Raw genomic sequence first — 24,910 nt, 5'->3', positions numbered from 1 at the left:
TAAATATGGATTATGTTCTAGGTCTTGAGTGATGTTGTGTGTGCCTGTGCTTCAACTTTAATGAGACAAATTCTATCTTTTCTTTTAATCTAGTATTATATTCATCTGTTACTTTGCACTAATTAGCAGGTGTCTGTGCAGTGGTCGATGATCACAGCTTATCAAAGATCAAAAAGCTCATTAGCGTTAGCTAATTAACTAAGCACTACAGCTCCAGAATATCAACAAGACAGTTCTCATTAACATTAACTATAATTTCCCCATTGTGGGACCAATAAAGTATCATTCACTCATAAAAATGAAGTGGAGGCTTCAAAATGCAACATTTACAAACTAAGGGTGTTTACACAAAGGTTGCATCTGTCCTTTATGTACAGTGAATGGCCCCTTAATTACCTGAGCCCCTTAATTACCTGAGCAGGTGAGATCCAGTACAGAGTTCAGCAGACGTGGCTCTACACAGTCCCTCAGTGCAGATCCAGACTGAAGACACAAAGGGTGAACAAACCATGCATCTCTGTATGAGGACAGATTTGTTCGTCTGTAAGAAACCACAGAGCCACAGTCCAGATATTCACACAAGGTGGCTGCTTCCTTCAGGGTCCACTCTTCAAATTCCACAGACCTCCACACTCCCATTTTCATCTCCAGTGTTCCATCACAGCGATTGGCTCCTCCCACCAACCTGACAGGCTCTGAACAGAAATCAGAGAGTCATGAGTAACAGAATAAAGTGAGTTTGAACCAAATCAAAGCTGCAGCATTTCCATCCATGAGTGAGTTTCTGTTTAGCAGCAATAAAGTTGAGTTTTTTGTGTTTAAATTTGTCTCTGGAGTCTGCCTTTGGGGGTCCTACTCTTCCTGCCACAGCAGTTCATGACAAGGTGACCCTGAACCCTTAGTTATGCTGCTGTAGGCCTAGGCTGCTTCTTCATTTACTTGTTTTCACTCTGTTTATACCCCACTCTGCATTTAATCATTAGTTATTATTAATCTCTGTCTCTCTTCCACAGTGTGTCTTTTGTCCTGTCTCTCTCCCCTCAGCCCTAACCAGTCAGCAGATGACTGCCCCTCCCTGAGCCTGGTTCTGCTGGAGGTTTCTTCCTCTTAAAAAGAACTGAGACTGTTTTTAAAGAGCTCATGCAGCATCTTCACATAAACAGATACATCTTTATAACAGGAAATTAGCTGAAGTATTTTTTTAATTAGTCTTTCTAACCCATGTATGCCACATCTTCTTACCTGAACAGGTAAGATGCAGGAAATCGTAAAGGATTGCTGATGTTACACACTCCCTCAGATCAGATTTAGACTGAACACAGTCATCACTGAGCTTCCATGAAAGTATCTCACTGGAGTAACGTCTCTTTCGTACAGAAGTCACAGAACCACAGTCCAGATATTCACAGTAAACAGCTGCTCTCTTCATTGTCTCATCATAGTTACCAACAGGTCTCCACTCTCCTACATGTTTAATTTCCAGTGTTCCATCACAGCGACCGACTCCTTCCACCAACCTGAAAGGCTCTGAGCAGAAAGCAGAGAGTCATCAGTAACAGAATAAAGTGAGTTTGAACCAAATCAAAGCTGCAGCTCCTCTTCTACCTGAGCAGGTGAGTCCAACAGCTTTGCCAGGTGAGCAGCTGCTTCTAGCTGAGCCTGACCTTCTACAGTCCAGGAGAGCAGACTCATGGCCTCCACACTGGAACTCTCTGCTCCACACCGGAGCCTCCACTTCTCCATAGAGCGCCCCCTGGAGGACCGAAGGAGGCCCACAGCCAAGCTCCCTACAGACCACCTCTGCATCCTGCTGGTCAAAGTCAGCTTCACACACTGAGGACCAGCTCTGGTTAGACTTCACCTCCAGTCTGCCTGAACACAGACTGGAACCATTCAGCAGCCTGACAGAGTCTGGAGAGATCAGAGAAGATCACACAGAGAGATCAGAGAAGATCACACAGAGAGATCAGAGAAGATCACACAGAGAGATCAGAGAAGATCACACAGAGAGATCAGAGAAGATCACACAGAGAGATCAGAGAAGATCACACAGAGAGATCAGAGAAGATCACATAGAGAGATCAGAGAAGATCACACAGAGAGATCGGAGAAGATCACACAGAGAGATCAGAGAAGATCACACAGAGAGATCAGAGAAGATCACACAGAGAGATCAGAGAAGATCACACAGAGAGATCAGAGACAGCAGACACACAAGAAGAACATGGCAGCAAATGAAAATGCACTGATTGAAATCTGAGACTGTTCAAGCTGGTCATTGGTGAGGATGGTATCATCCTGCTGTATCTGGGTGGGCTGGTAGAAATAGCAGCAGAGTAACTTGTGCAATAAGAGGCTCAGAGTTTAGGGAAGCAGAGCAACAACCCAAATGATTCCAGTTTCCTTCATCACCAAAGCAAACATCATTGTCCAGCAGTAAAGACTTCCAGTTATCTTATGTTCACTCCAGAGCAGGGACTGAGGAAGGAATACAGGCTCACCCTTCTGATACGTATCGAGCCCTCAGCTGCATGAATTATTTGAATTCGGTGGATTAAAATGCCTGAGTTTCTTTCCTTGTGGCTACATCATGGGCTTCCTCAGAGAAGCAGTTGTTACCCTGTATTCCATCTGTGCACAGCACTGACTGGGCCGAGGTCATTCAAACGACACAGAACATGGAGATTTTACTATGTTAGTGGACTGACTGTAAGAATGAAAGTACAGCTGCCAAATAGCCCCACCAAGGAGGAGCCTCCTTCCTGTTGTTGTATATTGAGTTGTACACAAACACTGATGGAGAATTTCATCATATAATATTAGTCAGTGTAGTGACACAGTGACCTGCAGTCTGTGGTTCATGTTAAGATAAATCTCATTAACAGAATTCAGTATTTCACAGTATAGTATATGTATATGTAGTATAGAACAGGTTCTGTATACTGATGTGTTGTTTCATAGTAGCTATGATACAATGCATGTTTTAGATACATTCAGTTATGTACAGGGTGTACCCCACCTCCTGCCCAATAAGAGCTTGAAAGGGCTCCAGGTTCTCACCCTGAATTAGATAATAGTTATGAAGATGGATGGATGGATGGATGGCTGGATGGATGGATGGATGGATGATGGATGGATGGATGGATGGATGGATGATGGATGGATGGATGGATGGATGGATGGATGATGGATGGATGGATGGATGGATGCATGGATGGATGGATGGATGGATGGATGGATGATTGAAAGACTAAAACTAAAAACATTTTCTGCATATTTTTACAAGTTTAAAAATTTTAAATGCATTATATCTACTCAGTGAGTTTTTTCTCTTTCCTAATATCCAGCTATATATTTTAATTTCAAAAAAGTAAAATATTTTCCTACTTTTAGTTTGGTTTTAGTAAACTGTGGTAGCCTTGATCCATACTTGGTAGCTCATTTAGGCTACAGGATGTAATTTATAGAGTTTTGGCCAGTTAAGATAAGATAAGATAGATAAGATAGTGTTTATTTGTCACATGCACAGTTATACACAGTACAATGCACAGTGAAATGTATTTTGTACCTGCAACCTTATATACACACACATATAAATAAGAAGAATAAAAATAAAAAAAAGTAATTCACACTATACACTATACTCTATATACTATACACTATACACACTTTTTAAATTATAATATTTACATTGTGCAATAATGGTCCAGTTAGGGCTCAGAGTTGAGCAGACGGATGGCTTGTGGGTAAAAACTCTTCTTCAACCTTTCAGTCTTAGTCCTCAGGCAGCGGTAACGCCGGCCTGATGGGAGCAGGGAGAAGAGAGAGTGTCCGCGGTGGCTGGGCTGTTTTAGGATCTTCATGGCCCTCAGCCTGCACTGCTTGGTGTAAATGTCCTGCAGGTTGGGGAGGGTGGTTCTGATGGTCCGTTCAGCTGAACGAACCACCCTTTTTAGGGCCATGAAGTCCTGCTTGGTGCAGTTTCCCATCCAGGTGGTGATGCTCCCACGCATGATGCTCTCGATGGTGCAGGTGTAAAAGTTCCTGAGCACCTTGAGTGGGAGCTTGAAGTCTCTCAGCCACCTGAGGAGGTAGAGACGCTGTCTGGCCTTCTTCACAGTGATGTTTATGTGATGAGTCCAGGACAGGTCCTGTGAGATGGTCACTCCCAGGTATTTGAAGGTGTCCACTCTTTCCACCTCAGCACCACTTATGACAAGTGGATGGTAGTCCCTCTGCTGCTTCCTGCTGAAGTCCACGATCAGTTCCTTTGTTTTGCTGACGTTGAGCAGGAGGTGGTTCTCCTGGCACCAGTTCTCCAGGCGGGAGACCTCTCTCCTGTAGGCTGTCTCCTCATTGTGAGAGATTAGTCCCACAACAGCAGTGTCGTCAGCAAACTTGATGATGACGTTGGACTCTGACGTGGCCTCGCAGTCATGGGTGTACAGTGAGTACAGCAGAGGGCTGAGCACACAGCCTTGGGGGGATCCAGTGTTGAGGGTGAGCAGTGGCGGTCCTAGCCTGTTTGGCGCCCTGGGCGAGCATCCCCGCCGGCGCCCCCCCCCACACACACACACACAATAGCGATCGCCGCACTACTACACTTGGGGGGGTAATGAGCGACTGCTGTGTGGTGTATGTAGCTTTCTGCCATGGTCTGACAGACAGGCTTTAACAGAAGGTCCCCCCACCATCACAGGCACACTCAGAATTTCTTTTAAATTTTTATTTGAAAAAACATGGAAGAAACTGAAATATTACACAGCTTCTGCTTACCTTTATCTTTGCTTGTTTCTCCTCTTCTTCTTTTCTCTTTTTCCTAAACTGTGCACCTGATGGCTTTGACCTTTTCCTTTCCATCTGCCACAATTCGCCACCACCACCGCCCATCCCCAGGGTTGTCAGATCTGACTGACAGTTGCCAGCCCAACACAACAAAACCTCCACTGAAACTCATGTTAATAGCACCAGGTGTGATATATATTTAAATATACAAGCTTTGGGTAACTTGTTAAAATTTTGGCTGCTTTTCACCATATTTGGTAGGTTTTTAGGAAGTTTTTATTGTAAAATTATATATCTATATAATTTTATAATTATATAGAAATATCTATATAATATTCCACCCCAATGTGTTCACAAGCTGCCCAATCTGGCAACACTGCGCCATCCACCAACATTTGTCCAAACTGTCTAGATTCGTATTTGTGTTATTTTTTTTATCAGGATTCGGGTTCACACAAATACTGTGATTTAATGACCATATTTACAGTATTATAAATGAAATTGGCTTTGTGTTCTATCAGTTGTGTGCATCTAATTTTATTAGACGCACAGATTCATTCTGTGGAACATGGGAGGAAAAAAAAAAAAAAAAAGAGTCAGTTTTGCATATCTCGCAAAAGTTTTGCGAGATCCTGAGTTACTTTTGCGAGATCTCGCAAAACTTTTCAATATTAGGACATACACTTCGCGTTAATCTTGATATGGCAGTGTCCGTGAGGATGAAAGGTTTGGCGAGAGACTGCCAGCAAAAGTCGCCTTTATTTATAATTCAGCGGTTACTGTTGGCTGTAACCAGGCCCAAACTGTACAGGCATGAATGAATGAACCCGGCTGACAGTCTCACTCTCACGCCATCACTGCTTCACTCGACTCGCACCCCAGGCTGAGAGGAGAAGGGGGCGGGGCAGCGCTGTGTGTGTGACGATCGAGTGAAGCAGTGACAGCGAGACAGAGAGAGAATCCCCCGCCTGCCCTTTTTCTTCTGTTACAACCTGTCTGACCATGGCAGAAAGCTACATGCAATACACAGCAAGCAGAGGGCGCCCATTATCCCACAAGTGGAGCAGTGCGGTAGGCGTTGCTGCGGCGATCGCAATACGTTGGGGGGAGGGGGGCGGTCATGCCGCCCTAGATGAAATGCCGCCCTGGGCGGCTGCCCATGTCGCCCATATCAGAAACCGCCACTGAGGGTGAGGGAGGATGAGGTGAGGTGACCCACTCGTACCACCTGTGGTCTGCTGGTCAGGAAGCTGTGAACCCACCTGCACAGGGATGGGCCCAGGCCCAGGTCCAGCAGCTTAGAGACCAGCCTGGAGGGAACTATGGTGTTGAATGCTGAGCTGTAATCTACAAACAGCACTCTCACATAGTTCCCCTTACCAGTGTCTATGTGTGAAAGGGTCTTGTAGAGGAGGAAGGATATGGCGTCATCTGTGGATCTGTCTGGCCGGTATGCAAACTGTAGTGGGTCGAGGGTGGTGGGCAGTGAGGAGGTGATGAATGTCTTGATGAGTCTCTCAAAACACTTCATCACCACAAAGGTGAGCGCTATGGGCCTGAAGTCATTGGGGCTGCTGGGGTGTGGTTTCTTTGGGACAGGGACTATGATGGACTTTTCAAAGCAGGTGGGAATCACACACAGTTTCAGTGAGAGGTTGAATATCAGCGTAAACACAGGTGCCAGCTGGTCAGCGCAGGTCTTAAGGACACGTCCACTAATACCGTCTGGTCCAGCCGCTTTCCTGGTGTTTACACGTCTAAACGCCCTCCTCACGTCGCGCTCCGTCACAGTGAGTGTCTCCGCCCCTCCGGCCGGGAGCGCTGCGGGCTGTCGGCTTCCCGACTCAAAGCGCGCAAAGAAGATGTTGAGTTCATCAGCCAGAGAAGCGTCGGCACTCACCGGGTGTGTGTGTGGTGCTTTGTAGTCCGTGATGGTGCGTAGTCCCTGCCACAGTCCCCTGGAGTCAGACTGTTGTAGTTGCTGTTCCAGTCTGCGGCCGTAGCGATGTTTAGCCTCTTTCACCGCTCTGCGGACGTTGTATGATGCAACCTTGTAGTCCTCCATGTTCCCAGAGGCGAGGCCGGAGTTGTAGGCAACGGTGCGGGACCTCAGGGCGTCGCGGACAGATTTATCCACCCACGGCTTCTGGTTGGGAAAAGTCCTGATGGTCCTCCTAAGTGAAGTGTCTTCAACAACTTTCCCAATAAATCCCACAACAGTTTCCGTAAACTCCTCGATGTCTCCGCCCGCGCTGCTGCGAAACATGTCCCAGTCGGTTGAATCCAACGCACCCTGCAGAGCGGCCTCTGTTTGATCAGACCACCGTGTCACTTCTCTCACAGCAGGGGGTTCCTGCCTGAGCCGTTGTTTGTATTTCGGCATGAGAAGCACAGAGGTGTGGTCAGACTTCCCAAAAGGCGGAAGAGGCTTTGCTTTGTAGCCATCTTTGAATGTAGAATAGCAGTGGTCTAGGGTCCTCTCTCCTCTGGTGGGGTTTAAAGAAGTTTAAAGAAGAGATGATTCCAAGTAGGTGATTCATTGTTTTGTATCAAGAGAACGTGGGCAGGTTGGAAGATTTTAACGTATCAACCTTCTTCACCTGAAGGACACAGGAAAGCTGGGAAGTGCGTTCAGCCAGTTCTTGTGCCATGAACTTTACTATGATCATGTTGACTGCAGATTCTGACATGTAGAAATCTTTGATCAAAACATTTAACAGTTACTTAATAGTGTTTAACAGTGTTGTGTACACCAAGCTGCTCCTTATACTAGTGTCAGGTACACAACCTGAAAGGACAAAAGGCTGTTAGACCTCACCAACATGCCTGCTACTAATTGTGCAGACAATGGGTGAAGTAAATGGCTGATCTGCTCCACCTCAAGGTGGTCAAGCCTGCTTTATACTTGACTGACCCCTCAGTGGTCAGAGTAGGATGACATAAAGAAATGTTTGCAGAGTTTTGAAGAGCTTCATCGTCTCCATAAAAGAAGTTTTAAGGATGGAGAAAGAGAGCCCAGAAACCAAATTCAAAGACATCCTGCAAACCCTGAAGACATGTTTCATCCAGCTGACATCTTCATCACGCAGCGACTTTATCTAATTATAGTACACAGAGATCTTATCTGGGGCAAGGTCGCAGGGGCATCAGCCTAAGCAGAGAAACCCAGGCTTCCCTCTCCCCAGCCACCTCCACCAGTTCATCTGGAGGGATCCCAAGGTGTTCCCAGGCCAGCTGAGAGAGATAATTTTTCCAGTGTGTCCTGTGTCTACCCCAGGGCCTCCTCCCAGTGGGACATGCCCGAGGAGGCATTCTAATAAGATGCCCAAACCATCTCTCTACTCTGAGCCCCTCCCAAATGGCCGCATTCCTCAAGTTATCTCTAAGGGAGAGGCCAGCCACCCTTCAGAGGAAGCTCATTTCTGCAGCTTGTATTCGCGATCTTATTCTTTCAGTCACTACCCAAAGTTTGTGACCATAGGTGAGGGTAGGAACGTAGATCGACCGATAAATCGACAGCTTCGCTTTAACACTCAGCTCACTCTTCATCACTGCAGACACAGCCTGGATCCATCTGTCGATCTGTTCCCTTCTTCCATCACTCATGAACAAGACCCCCACCCTGCAGGCAGGCCTGGAGAGGGAGCTCAAGGAAGACCTTCTGGTGGCCGGGCATTAGCCCGTGGTGCCCGACCGGGCGCAGCCTGAAGACACGACATGGGTCCGCCCTCCTGTAGGCCCACCACCCGCAGGAGGCATCATAGGGGTTGGGTGCAGTGTGTGTCGGGTGGTGGCCAAGGGCACAGGCCGTGGCTGACTGATCCCCAGCTATGGAGACTGACTATGGGGATAGAATATGTTACCAGCGCAATGATAAGGCCTTGTGATTTCAGACAGCTACACATCAGGTATATTGCCCTGATTATATTTTCTTACTCAAGTTCTTCTTTTGGCCACTTTTTCTTTAACATGGGTTGTTTTCAGACTAATTTTAACTGAAGTTGTTATTTTTCTTTAGTAGTTTTCACCTTGATCAACTTGTGATGATTATATGTATGATGTCACTGATAATGGGCTTACCTGAACACTTAAGTTTTGTGTCGAAATGTGATCCCTGTGATGTTAAACACTCCTTTAGAGAATATTGGCTCTGAACACACTCAGCGTTGATTTCCCATACAGGTCTGTATGGAGACTCAGAGCCTTTTTCTGTGAGAATAGCTGAGCCACAATCCAGATGTGCACAGAAAACAGCTGCTGTCTTCAACCTCCAGTCAGAGACTTCCACTGGTCTCCACTCTCCCAGATGTTTCAGCTCAAGTGTACCTGTACAATGACTGGTTCCTCCCACCAACCTGACATGATAAACCTCTAAATAGGAAGCAGAGAGTCATCAGTGAAATATGGAAGCTTTTTTCTGAATATTTGTTTTGTTCAGTGGCAGAAACAAGCTTCCAAAGTAAAAAAAACAGGCTCTGAACAGAAAGCAGAGAGTCATCAGTAACAGAATAAAGTTTGAACCAAATCAAAGCTGCAGCTCCTCTTCTACCTGAGCAGGTGAGTCCAACAGCTTTGCCAGGTGAGCAGCTGCTTCTAGCTGAGCCTGAGCTTCTACAGTCCAGGAGAGCAGACTCATGGCCTCCACACTGGAACTCTCTGCTCCACACCGGAGCCTCCACTTCTCCATAGAGCGCCCCCTGGAGGACCGAAGGAGGCCCACAGCCAAGCTCCCTACAGACCACCTCTGCAGCCTGCTGGTCAAAGTCAGCTTCACACACTGAGGACCAGCTCTGGTTAGACTTCACCTCCAGTCTGCCTGAACACAGACTGGAACCATTCAGCAGCCTGACAGAGTCTGGAGAGATAAGAGAAGATCACACAGAGAGATCAGAGAAGATCACATAGAGAGATCAGAGAAGATCACACAGAGAGATCAGAGAAGATCACACAGAGAGATCAGAGACAGCAGACACTGTTGGAGTTATGGTATAAATTCCATTCTGTTTATTATAAATTATCATATCTTCTGTTTGTATATTTTCTATAAGTTGTTTTATGTACATATGACTGTTGTTTTTATGTTTGAAATGGGAACACGTGGTGACATTTCTTACAAAGGAAGTTGTAGTTACCTGCAGGCTGTTTCAAGCCTGCAGAGAACACATATAGGATATGTGTCTCGTATACGCCATGTTACATATGCACATTTCACAGTATGCTTACGACCATATATGGTAAGGAAAAAGCCAAGAATGTTGTTTATTACATGCTGTAAACTGCGTTTGGTGTAACCCACGTGATCTTATTGTGAAAGTCCGAATAAAAGCGCTGCGCAGGAAGCGGTCCTTCAGGACAGATAACTTCCGCTCAGCCGCGAGCTGAGTTCAAGGAACGGATCTCTCCTCCTTGCGCAAGTTCAAAAGAGTTGTGTGTTTGTTCTCTGAGTTATTAAAATGATCTGAACCTATCATTTTTTGGTCCTTCGAGAGCCGGAGCGGGACAGTTTGCTGACTGACGCTGGAGGAGAAGAACACCGCAGACTGTCGACAGCCAGGATCATCAGCTGACCTGAAGAAAGTCCTGAAGCTTGAATTCGTGATCAGGCCGGTGATTAGGTTCGCTCCTCCAGTGCCGTTCATTACTCTCCCGGAGTCCGAGGGGACGTAACACCAACAGTAACAAAGGTATGTGAAAGCTGCGCGTTATAAATTAGGTAGACTCGCCGAAAGGGGTCCGTTTTACTAGCAGTTACCCCTGTGGTCTTAGGTTCGGGGACGCACAGGTCTGCTCGGGCTGGAAAACGTAAAAACTCCAGCGGTTACCGCTATACTTTCGAACCTAGGCCCAGAAATAAATTTCTGGACCAGTGAGGTATAGGTCTGCTCGGGCTGGAGAAAATTGGTTATCTTCAGTGGTTACCGCTGCACTCGGGAGGTGCAGGTCTGCTCAGGCTGGGAAGACGGTACTGTGGTTTTACTTTTGTTAAAAAGATAAAGTAAATTGGTAACTCTCGCCGGAAAGAGAGGTTTCCCAAATTCGGACTTTAGAAATTTAAAATAGGCGCCGAAAATACGCGTATGTGTGTGTGAATGTGAGTGAATGAGAGCGTGAAAGCCGCCTTTTGAAGTGGAAGTAATGGCACAAAGGGAGTACACAGTGATGGGAGGATTTGGTATTAGGTCCCAGAAAGACATGTGGTCGGATCGGGACAAAGCACTGGGAGTAAAATGGGGAGTATGGATAGCAAACTGAGTAAGCCTGCCCTAGAAGGGGATTTAAAATATATGGAGAGATACTCTCCGGGCAGCACAATATTTTGTGATAAATGGAAGAAAAAGTATGGTTTTAGTGGAAAGTTGGAGTTAAGGGAATGTGAAGATTTGGTGGGAATTTTAAAAATAAGTGTGGCAACAAAAAAAGGGAAGAGGAAAGTTGAAAAAGAAAGACAGTTAATGGTGAAAAAACGTGGTTTGAACAGGCACAAAAAAGGGCCGCGTGTAGAGAACAAAAGAAGGGAAAACAAACTTCCTGCAGTGGGAATGCTGCTTTGTTAAGGCCTGAGGATGTAGGGTGCAAACCCCACCTCAACCACCTTTTCCAGCTCAACCACCTCCCCCACAGTTACAGGGGGAGTTGGTGCAGTAATTAAATTTAACAGCAGGAAGGATGGGGCGACATCTAAGGATATCTATCTTTTAGGAAAAATAAACTGTAGCATTATTGAGCCATGGGCCTTACCATGCCTCAACAGGGGGGAATGGTAAAGATAAGTAAATACTTCAATGTAAAAGGCTTTAATAACTATTTTAAAAAATAATAAATTGTAGAGCATGTTTAACTTGCTGTAAAAATAATCCACATGCATTCTATAGAATTGAATCAATGTAGGTTGTAAAAACTGTCCAGATGAGCGTTTCCTTATCTGTAACCTATACACACCCTTCCTTCCTCAGGATCTCATGTGTTAATGGGGGTCACATTAGTTAGTTTTATTGTCCTTTTGGTTAGTCTCTTTAGGCAGGAACATGTAACTGGGGGAGGATCTCCTCTTCTTTATGGTTGGGTTAAGGAGGGGGAGAACAGGGGGGTGTAAAAGGGTATAAGTGCATTGTGTTTCTGTGTAAGAGGCAGAACTCATATACATTCCTTGGTATGTATGTGACTTCTCCTCGTACGAGTAATAAAGTATGTAAAGGAATCTTCTCTCCCTCATTTGATAAGTAAATTTCTATAACAATTTTGGTGATTGTTGGTAAGATCCAGTGAGTATTTCCACAAAGATTGACGAGTCTCTGGCCCAGCTGAAAAAAAAAAAGCTTCAGTCCTCCTGCATTTGCAAATTATGGAGGAACTCGAATTTTCACTCTTTGCTGGACAGCCACCTGGATTCAAGGACCCTGCCTTAGAGGCACGGCCGTAACACATCGAGTGAGAAAGATTCCAAATAATTTAAAAATAGGAATTAAAAAAAAAAAATAAATAAATTATTTAAAAAGTAAATTAAAATTGCATCTGTCACTGTCGGGGTTGAATAGACATTGGGAGTCTGCCTATAGGGTAACACCCATCGCTGAGCGGGTGACACGCAGACTGGGTCACATGTAAAAGAGGTCAAAGACAAATTGTGTTTAACCTAAGGTGATTAGGCTCCTCGAACGTGTCCTTTTTCTCTGTTTTCTTACACGTAGAAAGAAGAAAACCTGTGAGAGACGTCTCACTAGGAAAAATGGGATCTTAGAGCAGTGATGTTAATCCTTCAGTGCCACATGCAAATGATATAAAGAAGAGATATGGATCCAAATAATTTGAATGAGTAAATTATTGGGTTAGAGTGTGCATAGGGAAAAAGTGAAAATCTGTAAAATGGCTGAATATGAAAGATAAATGAAATGTTTGGGAAAATGGAAATGGGAACGTAGGAATAGAAAATTAATAGTTAAAGAACTCGGCGGAGAGCGAGATCTTAGCAGAGCTTGAGCGGCAGAACAGCTGATGCTCTAATTAATGGAGTGGCGGTTTTGGGGCCACCTCCATTTGTTGTTACTTGTGATAACTCATCTCTCTATGCCCTTTTTGCAGGCAAATTTATAAGCGCTGAAAATCTCTGACCCAGATCTGGACTCCTGCCCTCCAATCAGACATCGTCTGGACCAGAATGATTGTCAGTAAAAACGAGACCCACCACCTCCACCTCTTCATTGAGTCGCTGCTGCACCACAACCTGCAGACAAGCAGTACAGCTCCACCTCAGAAGAGCCCTCAATACTGCTCTCTCCTGTATGGAGACAGATCAGATCGGCTGCTCAGAGCAGAGACCTGAAGTGTGACAGCCGTCACACTGAACTGAGCGTCATGTGCAACATGCGCAGGAGATGGTTAATGAGAAGAAGAAGAAGAACCACTAGAAGAAAAAAGGACAAATAAGATGCTGACAGAGAACAGCAACATTGACTCTGTACTGAATCGTTGTCACTAGGTAAAGTGTTGCCCGTGAAGAAGAAGGGGTGACTTTTCCAGGTGTGTCGAGATGACAGATGTTACAACTGCAGCCTGACGGGTCATTGGTGAAACGAATGCCCAAGACTGGTGAAGGGAACACGGAGTAACCAGACTGTGTCACACTGATCGGAGAGAAGGACTCCAGACAAGTCAGATGAAGGCGAGTTGCCTGATCAGCAGAAAAGGGAAGTGAGATATCACCATCACACACACACACACGCACACAACTCACACTCATTACTGACGTATGGCGCCTAACACGCACACACAGCTTAACACACACACACACAACCTGCTCAGCAGGCTTCTTGTAACATATTATTTCAATGCATCCATGCACAGTTGTATCAGAATCGTATAAGGAAATGCCTCGGTTGAATCTAATCATAAATGGGGAAATTTTTCTTTTTTGGTTGATTCGGGAGCAACAAATTCTACTGTCCGTGAATATGCATTATTTGTTTCATTTAAGTTAAGTGGACACCACATCTATTCAATGTCCACATCTGGGAATACAGTTAAATAAGTTTTGCAGTTCCAAGCTCTGGCAAAACAGTCAGGATAACTGTTCACCCAGTCTTTTAGTGTCTAAAATGTTTTAGCTTTCAGGAGTAAAATTTAGTCTGACTTTGTCTGATTATATCTACCAGTGGAAACTGAGCCAGAACTCATGTTCCAAAATTTATTAGCTGAAGTACATAATCTGGTGAGTCCTAATTCTGATTTCATGCCTCTTGATGAGCTACATTGTGCTGCTCATTTCAGTGAAGGCCCCTCACCGGACTTGAGGAGATATGGTATGGATTTCTGTCTGATAAACATACTTTGTCCTGTCTTTTCTGGAGCAGTAACACTTCTGCTTTACAGATCTCCTCATGGTGTCATCCATGTTGGCTCTGTTTCTCTACACAGCCTTTTAATCTCTCTGTTTCAGCGACTCAAGCCTTTGCTACTCAAGGGGAGGGTCATCTTTGAGCTAAGTGTACCTCCACCCTTCGTGGAAAAAAAAAACAAAAAAAAAAAACCTTGTCTGCCTTCCCGTGGTTTGCAAAAATGGAGTCATGGGTCAGACCATGTCTCCAAAGGGGGAATACTAAGAATGATACTTTGAAAAACAAACTAGCCAAATGTTGTGAGGGGACAGGACTTTCTTGGGTTAAAGCTTTGTTATTAGTGGAAATGTACAGGCACATAACACCATCAGAACTAGTACTTACTCCGTATGAAATAGAATAGAATGCTTTTACTGTCATTATATAGGATGTACGATGACATTGGAGGGTCACTCCTGTTTAGTGCCATGTAATACGAAGTCAAAACTTACTAAAATGAAAATAATATAATCTAATATAATCAAAAATAAAGAAAATAAGAGATGTATAAAATAGACACTGGTGCATATATACATTCATAAGAAATATATTCATTGTAATAGAAGGCAGAAGAGAGCTGTGATTTGAGCGAGTGGATGAGGAAGTTTTTATAAAGCAAACAAGTAACTGATGCTAACAAAGTGCCAGAAGCATCTTTTCTCTCCACAGGTGCCACTGATACAGCCAGGAGACTGGGTGCTGGTTAAGGTCATCAAATGGAAGTGCTGGTCGAACCCGAGGTGGGACGGCCCAAATCAAGTTCTACTGACCACACCAACAGCAGTGAAAATCGCTGAAAGGTCTACGTGGATTCATTTGAGTCACTGCAAGAAGGTGGAGCCACTTACTTCGGAGTAAAGGTGGAAGTCTGGTTACAAAGGGGGAAATTCCTTATAGTGGTTTTTTTCGTCTCAACCCAGTGAAGAAAACAACTGATCCCTACTCCTTTAGAATGGCGCCCTTCTGCAGCTTCATAATTATTTTCAGCGTGAGCACACTGCTAGTTTTAGGAGGAACATCTTCATTAAATTACACCCAGTACCCACATGAATATGCAACCAGTGAGTGGTGGCAGTTAATGAATGTCACAGCTCATGTTAGTAATTGGACAAATTGTTATGTGTGTGCACATGTCAGTGGCAGGACACAATACTGGACTGAGGCCATACAATGTTAGCTGGGAGCACTCATGGTGCCTCTATGGGTTGGCTACACATCCAGGGAGAAGAGCTAAATGGAGTAAAGCAAATTTTATTATAATTCTTAATGTAAAGGGGATAAGTTCTCCCATTAATAGTAATTATTTCATGTTAACAGATTTGCTCACCAGGCATCAGGTAGCCACCCCCCTGTCTGATGTGCTAATGTTGAATCATTTGCCAGAGAAAGCTTTTCCAGCATGTGTTATAGCTAATGGAACCACCAAGAGGGAGGACTGTCAGTCTGACCTGGCCTACAGAATACAGATGGACGCTGGAGAGCTGAGTCAGTGCTCACGAGTAGCACCAGGACCCAAGGGAACAAGAGTGTTAGCGGACTGGTATTTCATCTGTGGTCACAAAGCGTACGTGTCCCTTCCCTCAGATTGGGGAGGCCTGTGTAGTGTTGCATATGTGTCAGATCATGTCTTTTTCATGCAGTACCAGGCCAGTCATACACATCACAAGATGAAGCGACAGGTTGGAGAGTGGCTCACGAGCCATTCAGAAGTCCCAGAGGAGCTCCGGATCTGGGGAGTCGGAGCGAAGATTGCCCAGTCTATCTTTCCAGGAATTGGACTGGGATTTGTGCGTGACCAAGTGGAAATAAATCACTATGTAATATTGCGTCTGGTAAATACAACCATTGCTCTAGGACAAGGAACTTTAAAAGAGTTAAGTTCACTCAGAGCAATGGTGATGCAAAACAGGATAGTATTAGATCTTTGGACAGCTTCCCAGGGTGGAGTGTGTAAGATCATTGGTAAGACATGTTGTACTTACATCCCAGATGAAGATAATGCTGGTGGAGCCATAAGGGAGGCACTCGATAGACTGACTGAATTACAGAAATATGTACAGCAGCACACTCAGGAAAGCCAGAGTGATTGGTTTTCCTGGCTAAATGCAGGTATTGTTGAAATACCTGACACCTGTTTTGTGTGTGTTAGTGTTGATTTGTGTAGTTACAATGTGCATTCTTCCCTGCATCAGATAAATGATAACACATGTTTTCACAGGTTATGTCGTGTCATATTTGCAGCTTCAGATGGTCGACCAAGATGCTGAAATGACTGCAGATATTTTGTAAATATGTACATATTTGGCAGTGAATGAAACCCACACTGAAAATGTGCAAGCAAGTGGTGTGGAAAAAAGACACCAGTGAAGTTATGATAAACAGGGGGGAAATGTTGGAGTTATGGTATAAATTCCATTCTGTTTATTATAAATTATCATATCTTCTGTTTGTATATTTTCTATAAGTTGTTTTATGTACATATGATACTGTTGTTTTTATGTTTGAAATGGGAACACGTGGTGACATTTCTTACAAAGGAAGTTGTAGTTACCTGCAGGCTGTTTCAAGCCTGCAGAGAACACATATAGGATACGTGTCTCGTATACGCCATGTTACATGCGCACATGTCACATTATGCTTACGACCATATATGGTAAGGAAAAAGCCAAGAATGTTGTTTATTACATGCTGTAAACTGCGTTTGGTGTAACCCACGTGATCTTATTGTGAAAGTCCGAATAAAAGCGCTGCGCAGGAAGCAGTCCTTCAGGACAGATAACTTCCGCTCAGCCGCGAGCTGAGTTCAAGGAACGGATCTCTCCTCCTTGCACAAGCTCAAAAGAGTTGTGTGTTTGTTCTCTGAGTTATTAAAATGATCTCAACCTATAAACACACAAGAAGAAGATGGCAGCAAATGAAAATGCACTGATTGAAATCTGAGACTGTTCAAGCTGGGTCCTATTCCAGGAAGCATGTTCAACAAACTGAGTTTAAAATCATAGTCTGAGTTGATCAACTCTGAGATCAGCAACTCTGAACCACCACTCTGATCAGCTGTTCCATAACAGCTGATCAGAGTTAGGTCAATCAGCTATGAGTATGATCACCCTGAGTTAGCGCATACATGAGTAAGGAAAGAAAGCCATCATCAATGCAGTGCCAACACCTGGATTCACCATGGCAACAGGTAAATAAAGGGTGGAGCCTCCATTTGAATTCAATTCAATTCAATTCAATTTTATTTATATAGCGCCAAATCACAACAAACAGTCGCCTCAAGGCGCTTTGTATTATGGGTAAAGACCCTACAATAATACAGAGAAAACCCAACAGTCAAAACGACCCCCTATGAGCAGCACTTGGCGACAGTGGAAAGGAAAAACTCCCTTTTAACAGGAAGAAACCTCCAGCAGAACCAGGCTCAGGGAGGGGCAGTCATCTGCCGCGACCGGTTGGGCTGAGGGGAGAGAAAGACATGCTGTGGAAGAGAGCCAGAGATTAATAACAATTAATGATTAAATGCAGAGTGGAGTATAAACAAAGTAAATAAGGTGAATGAGAAACAGTTCATTATGTGAACCCCCCAGCAGACTAGGCCTATAGCAGCATAACTAAGGGATGGTTCAGGGTCACCTGATCCAGCCCTAACTATAAGCTTTATCATAAAGGAAAGTTTTAAGCCTGATCTTAAAAATAGAGAGGGTGCCTGTCTCCTGAATCCAAGCTGGGAGCTGGTTCCACAGAAGAGGGGCCTGAAAGCTGAAGGCTCTGCCTCCCATTCTACTCTTAAGTATCCTAGGAACCACAAGTAAGCCAGCAGTCTGAGAGTGAAGTGCTCTATTGGGGTGATATGGTACTATGAGGTCTTTGAGATAAGATGGTGCCTGATTATTCAAGACCTTGTATGTGAAGAGAAGAATTTTAAATTCTATTCTAGATTTAACAGGGAGCCAATGAAGAGAAGCCAATATGGGAGAAATATGCTCTCTCTTTCTAGTCCCTGTCAGTACTCTAGCTGCAGCATTTTGGATCAGCTGAAGGCTTTTCAGGGAGCTTTTAGGACAGCCTGATAATAATGAATTACAATAGTCCAGCCTAGAAGTAATAAATGCATGAATGAGCTTTTCAGCATCACTCTGAGAAAGGATGTTTCTAATTTTAGAAATATTGCGCAAATGCAAAAAAGCGGTCCTGCATATTTGTTTAATATGTGCATTGAAGGACATATCCTGGTCAAAAATGACTCCAAGATTTCTCACAGTGTTACTGGAGGCCAAAGTAATGCCATCCAGAGTAAGTATCTGGTTAGACACCATGTTTCTAAGATTTGTGGGGCCGAGAACAAGAACTTCAGTTTTATCTGAATTTAGAAGCAGGAAATTAGAGGTCATCCAGGCCTTAATATCTTTAAGACATTCCTGCAGTTTAACTAATTGATGTGTGTCATCTGGCTTCATTGATAGGTAAAGCTGAGTATCATCTGCATAACAATGAAAATTGATGCAGTGCTTTCTAATAATACTGCCTAAGGGAAGCATGTATAATGTAAATAAAATTGGTCCTAACACAGAACCCTGTGGAACTCCATAATTAACCTTAGTGTGTGAAGAAGACTCCCCATTTACATGAACAAATTGGAGTCTATGAGATAAATATGATTCAAACCACTGCAGTGCAGTACCTTTAATACCTATAGCAAGCTCTAATCTCTGTAATAAAATGTTATGGTCAACAGTATCAAAGCTGCACTGAGGTCCAACAGGACAAGAACAGAGATGAGTCCACTGTCAGAGGCTCTAAGAAGATCATTTGTAACCTTCACTAATGCTGTTTCTGTACTGTGATGAATTCTGAAACCTGACTGAAACTCTTCAAATAAACCGTTCCTCTGCAGATGATTACTGTGCATGTCATGAATAAACATTATCTTATCTTAAGTTTGCATCTGAAAGATGAAAGACATTAAGGCCTGGATGACCTCTAATTTCCTGCTTCTAAATTCAGATCAAACTGAAATTCTTGTACTCGGCTCCACAAATCTTAGAATCATGGTGTCTAACCAGATACTTACTCTGGATGGCATTACTTTGGCCTCCAGTAACACTGTGAGAAATCTTGGAGTCATTTTTGACCAGGATATGTCCTTCAATGCACATATTAAACAAATATGTAAGAAGATCATTTGTAACCTTCACTAATGCTGTTTCTGTACTGTGATGAATTCTGAAACCTGACTGAAACTATTCAAATAAACCGTTCCTCTGCAGATGATCACTTAGCTGTTTTACAACTACTCTTTCAAGAATCTTTGAGAGAAAAGGAAGGTTGGAGATTGGCCTATAATTAGCTAAGACAGCTGGGTCAGTGATGGCTTTTTAAGCAGAGGTTTAATTACAGCCACCTTGAAGGTCTGTGGTACATAGCCAACTAATAAAGACTGATTGATCATTTTTAAGATTGAAGCATCAATAATTGGAAAGACTTCTTTGAACAGTCTAGTAGGAATGGGATCTAATAAACATGTTACTGGTTTGGAGGAAGTAACTATTGAAGTTAACTCTGAAAGATCAACTGGAGCAAAAGAGTCAAAACAAATACCAGCAGTGCTGAAAGCAGCCGAACATGAAGAATAATCTTTGAGATGGTTATGAATAATTTTTTCTCTAATGTCTAAAATTTTATTTGTAAAGAAATCCATGAAGTCACTACTAGTTAACGTGAAAGGAATAGTCGGCTCTACAGAGCTCTGACTCTTTGTCAGCCTGGCTACAGTGCTGAAAACAAACCTGGGGTTGTTCTTATTTTCTTTAATTAATGATGAATAGTAAGATGTCCTAGCTTTACGGAGGGCTTTCTTATAGAGCAACAAACTCTTTTTCCAGGCTAAATGAGCATCTTCTAATTTAGTGAGACGCCATTCCCTCTCCAGCTTTCGGGTTATCTGCTTTAAGCTGTGCCATCCATCCATCCATCCATCCATTTTCTTCCGCTTATCCGGGGCCGGGTCGCGGGGGCAGAAGCCTAAGCAAAGAAGCCCAAGCTTCCCTCTCCCCAGCCACCTCCTCCAGCTCATCCGGAGGGACCCCAAGGCGTTCCCAGGCCAGCCGAGATACACAATCTCTCCAGCGTGTCCTGGGTCTACCACGGGGCCTCCTCCCGGTGGGACATGCCCGGAACACCTTAAGCTGTGCGTTTGTGAATTATACCACGGAGTCAGGCACTTCTGATTTGAAGCTTTCCTTTTCAGAGGAGCCACAGTACCCAAAGTTATACGCAGTGAGGATGTAAAACTATTGACGAGATAATCGACCTCACTGGGAGCAGAGTTTAGGTAGCTGCTCTGCACTGTGTTGGCACTGAAGAGCATAACAATGAAGGAATTAGATCCTTAAACTTAGTTACAGCACTTTCAGAAAGACTTCTACTGTAATAAAACTTATTCCCCACTGCTGTGTAATCCATTAAAGTAAATGTAAATGTTACTAAGAAATGATCAGACAGGAGAGGGCTTTCAGGGAATACTGTTAGGTCTTCAGTTTCTATGCCATATGTTAGGACAAGATCCAGAGTATGATTAAAGTGGTGGGTGGGCTCCTTTACATTTTGAGAGAAGCCAGTTGAATCTAACAATAGATTAAATGCAGTGTTGAGGCTGTCATTCTCAGCATCTACATGGATGTTAAAATCACCCACTATAATTATTTTATCTGAACTGAGCACTAAATCAGATAAAAAGTCTGAGAAATCAGACAGAAACTCTGAGTAAGGACCAGGTGGACGATAGATAATAACAAATAAAACAGGTTTTTGATTTTCCCAATTAGGATGGACAAGACTAAGAGTCAGGCTTTCAAAAGAATGAAAACTTTGTCTGGGTCTTTGATTAATTAATAAGCTGGAATTAAAGATTGCAGCTAATCCTCCTCCTCGACCTGTGCTTCGAGCATTCTGACAGTTACTGTGACTCGGGGGTGTTGATTCACTTAAACTAACATATTCATCCTGCTGTAACCAGGTTTCTGTAAGGCAGAATAAATCAATACGTTGATCAATTATTAAATCGTTTACTAATAGGGACTTGGAAGAGAGAGACCTAATGTTTAACAATCCACATTTAATTGTTTTATTTTTTGGTGCAGTTGATGAAGCTGTATTATTTATTGTTTTTGAATTTCTATGCTTAAATAGCTTTTTGCTGATTTTAGCTTTGGTTTTTGGTGGTCTGGGAGCAAGCACCGACTCTATGGGGATGGGGTTTTGGGGGGATGGCAGGAGGAGAGAAGCTGCAGAGAGGCGTGTAAGACTGCAACTCTGCTTCCTGGTCTCAACCCTGGGTAGTCAGTTTTTAGGAGGGTTAATAAATTTGGCCATATTTCTAGAAATGAGAGCTGCTCCATCCAAAGTGGGATGGATGCCGTCTCTCCTAACAAGACCAGGTTTTCCCCAGAAACTTTGCCAATTATCTATGAAGCCCACGTCGTTTTTTGGACACCACTCAGACAGCCAGCGATTTAAGGAGAACATGCGGCTAAACATGTCGCTCCTGGTCTGATTGGGGAGGGGCCCAGAGAAAACTACAGAGTCCGACATCGTTTTTGCAAAGTTACACACCGAGTCAATATTAATTTTAGTGACCTCCGATTGGCGTAACCGGGTGTCATTACTGCCGACGTGAATAACGATCTTACCAAATCTACGATTAGCCTTAGCCAGCAGTTTCAAATTTCCATGAATGTCGCCTGCTCTGGCCCCTGGAAGACATTTGACTATGGTCGCCGGTGTCTCTAGCTTCACGTTTCTCAAAACAGAGTCACCAATAACCAGAGTTTGTTCCTCGGCGGGTGTGTCGCCGAGTGGAGAAAAACGGTTAGAGACGTGAACAGGTTGGTGGTGTACCCGGGGCTTCTGCTTAGGACTACGCTTCCTCCTCACCGTCACCCAGCCGGCCTGTTTTCCCTGCTGCTCGGGATCTGCTGGGGGGGAGCTAACGGCGGCTAAGCTACCATGGTCCGCACCCGCTACAGGGGCCTGGCTAGATGTAGGATTTTCCAGGGTGCGGAGCCGAGTCTCCAGTTCAGAAAGCCTGGCCTCCAGAGCTACAAACAGACTACATTTATTACAAGTACCGTTACTGCTAAAGGAGGCCGAGGAGTAACTAAACATGTGACACCCAGAGCAGGAAAGTGCAGGAGAGACAGGAGAAGAAGCCATGCTGGTAGTGAGTCGGCTAAGGGCTAAGCTACTAGCTGAGCTAAGCTAGCGAATTTCTAAAAACAAATAAAGTGAGTAATGTGAATACAGGTGATTCAGCAAAGAGTATGCTATTTAAAGTAGGTGAAGATTACACTAAAATATGTTATTATCCAGATAGATCGAGTTATACAGATATAACAGCTAACAGACAGCAAAACACTAATCCGATGGATGGAGGATCGCACGTGTCAGTGTGGAGCATGACGAGTCACTTTAATCAGCCTGACCCACTCTGACATCATCATAGACAGAATAAAAGTTTGTTATCAAATATATCATTTATTTTATAATATCTGCTGTCATCATTTACACAACTTGAATCTCCATCAGATGAAGCTGAATCCTAATTTCACATTTGATTTATAAAATCTACAAATTCAGCCTGACGGACAAACTGCAGGAGACAGAAAGTGAAGATAAAACTGTGGAGAAACAGCTCAGACTGAGTTTACTGACCGACCTGTGTGTTAGAGACAGCAGCAGACCCCGGAGGGGGCTGACCTCAGGTCAGTTTATTTAATAAAAACTGTTTTTGCTTCAGTTTATGACAGTTCAGTTTAAGACAGTTCAGTTTATGACAGTTCAGTTTATGACAGTTCAGTTTAAGACAGTTCAGTTTATGATCATTTAACAGTTTAAATAATTATTCAGTAAAAATGGAATCTATTGATAGAATATCAACCTCATTTTATTCTTAATTTTAAAAATGAGAATTTCATTATTTCTGCCATTACTGGATAAAAATGAGATTTAGAGAAAAACTGCTTTAATGTTTTTAAAAATGTTTCAACCTCATACGGTGCCCCCTACTGGGCAAAGTATGAAATGTTTTTTTCCTCACATGTCCTATTGTTTTTCTGTTGTTTCCTTCTTATCAGCGGTAGTGCTGTAAAACGGCTGCATGACCGCAGACACCTGTCTCCCAGGACTGTTTGTCTTCTCTTGGACGGGTGTTCTGAAACGGCAACTTTCATTGTATACTTGTGTACAATGACAATAAAGTTCAATCTAATCTAATCTAATCTAATCTAATTTAATATTTCCCTAATCTGATTTCAGATCAGCCTCACTGATAGATGACGGCTCTCTGACAGCCACAACAGAGATGTTTCACTGAGTTCCTGTTAAAGGTCAGAGGTCAGTCACAGTTTCATGTTCTCAGAAATGTCTCAGCTTTATAGGTTTTAAATATTTCAGTTTGGGAGGATGAGACATTTTAATTAAAGAATGCAGATTGTGTCAGGAAAATGAATCCATTATGAACGGATCCAAACTGGATGAGCTGGGAAATGACTGGAGCCTGAACTGGATCTGGACCTTATCCAGTGAGAACCCCTGATCCTGATCTGTTTGGATCCTCCTGCTGTGCAGATGGACTCAGACACAGTTTGCTTATAGAGCCTCTGATCACAGATTTAGGAGATTTTCAGTGAAAATATGCTGAGATTCATACTCTGAATTTCAGACAGCAGAACTTTCAAAATGTTGATTTCAGTCACTTTAAATCCATTTAGTTCAGTTTGAAGTCTTCAGATCATTTCAGCCTCATCTTCACTCAAACATTCCCATCATCTCCAGGATCAGACATTTTCCATCAGTGAGCTTTTCCAACACGACCAATGATTGATCATTATCATTGATCAGTGTGTTCTGTGTCAGCAGCTTCATCCAGATCAGTGTGATGTAACAGTGATGCTGCAGTAACTACAGTAAATGTTTCAGAGGAACTGACTGACAGTCTGACAGCTGCAGCTGCCTCATTATAAATGCGTGACATCATCGCTGTCTCCGTCCTTACAGCCTGTTGACGAGTGAACAACTGTAAAAGCTTCATGTTACAAAAATAACAAACTAACGACTAACTGGGATTTCAGTGCTTGTAGAAACATAAACGTCTGCAGATGAATTCGCTCCTCTGACGCTCTGACAGCCACTTTATGAAGGAGGAAATGAATGGGAGTCTCAGACAGGTGGTTCAGGTGCAGCAGGAGGGGCGGAGTCAGAGAGAGTTTGTTAAACCTGCCAGGTGAGGGTCACAGAGTCTGTTACCATGGTGACTGACTCAGAGTTGGGGTTAGCTCTCCTCCTGAACAGTTTCCTTATTTTAGGGTTACAAACCCGGAGTTGTAGCTAAACCTGCTTCCTGGAATAGAACCTAGGTCTCATCTCCAGAGTCCTTCCTGACACACAGCAGCTCATTACACAACGTGTTCAGCCAGTTCTTGTACCATGAACTTTACTATGAATGTGTTGACTGCAGATTCTGACATGTAGAAATCTTTGACAAAAACATTTTACTCTGCTTAACAGTGATGTGTACACCAGGCTGCTCATTATACTAGTGTGAGGTTCACAACCTGAAAGGACAACAGGCTGTTAGAACATGTTATTGATGCAATATTTAGACCTTGTGATTTCAGACAGCCACACATCAGGAATATTGACCTGATGTTATATTTTTTTTCAAATGTACTCAAGTTATTCTTTTAGTCATTTCTTGT

The 24,910-nt window shown here is 43.6% G+C and overlaps 1 protein-coding gene across 1 annotated transcript in view; it reads right to left on the bottom strand.

Moving 5' to 3' along the window:
* Nucleotides 1-467: 467 nt before the first annotated feature.
* The window catches only part of LOC115776288 (scavenger receptor cysteine-rich type 1 protein M130-like), a 216,784-nt gene continuing 192,341 nt past the window's right edge, over nucleotides 468-24,910 (bottom strand). The window contains exons 18-23 of the mRNA XM_030723904.1: nucleotides 9,335-9,640; nucleotides 8,866-9,156; nucleotides 1,606-1,911; nucleotides 1,354-1,527; nucleotides 581-695; nucleotides 468-483 (exon numbers count right to left, since the gene is read on the bottom strand). Coding sequence (XP_030579764.1) covers nucleotides 468-483; nucleotides 581-695; nucleotides 1,354-1,527; nucleotides 1,606-1,911; nucleotides 8,866-9,156; nucleotides 9,335-9,640 — 1,208 coding nt within the window. The remainder of the gene's footprint in view (nucleotides 484-580; nucleotides 696-1,353; nucleotides 1,528-1,605; nucleotides 1,912-8,865; nucleotides 9,157-9,334; nucleotides 9,641-24,910) is intronic.

Source organism: Archocentrus centrarchus, unplaced genomic scaffold, assembly GCF_007364275.1.
Source record: "Archocentrus centrarchus isolate MPI-CPG fArcCen1 unplaced genomic scaffold, fArcCen1 scaffold_30_ctg1, whole genome shotgun sequence".
In the NCBI taxonomy this organism is placed as follows: Eukaryota; Metazoa; Chordata; class Actinopteri; order Cichliformes; family Cichlidae; genus Archocentrus; species Archocentrus centrarchus.
Note: the sequence above shows the minus strand (reverse complement) of the source record. Positions and strands in the feature narration are given on the sequence as shown.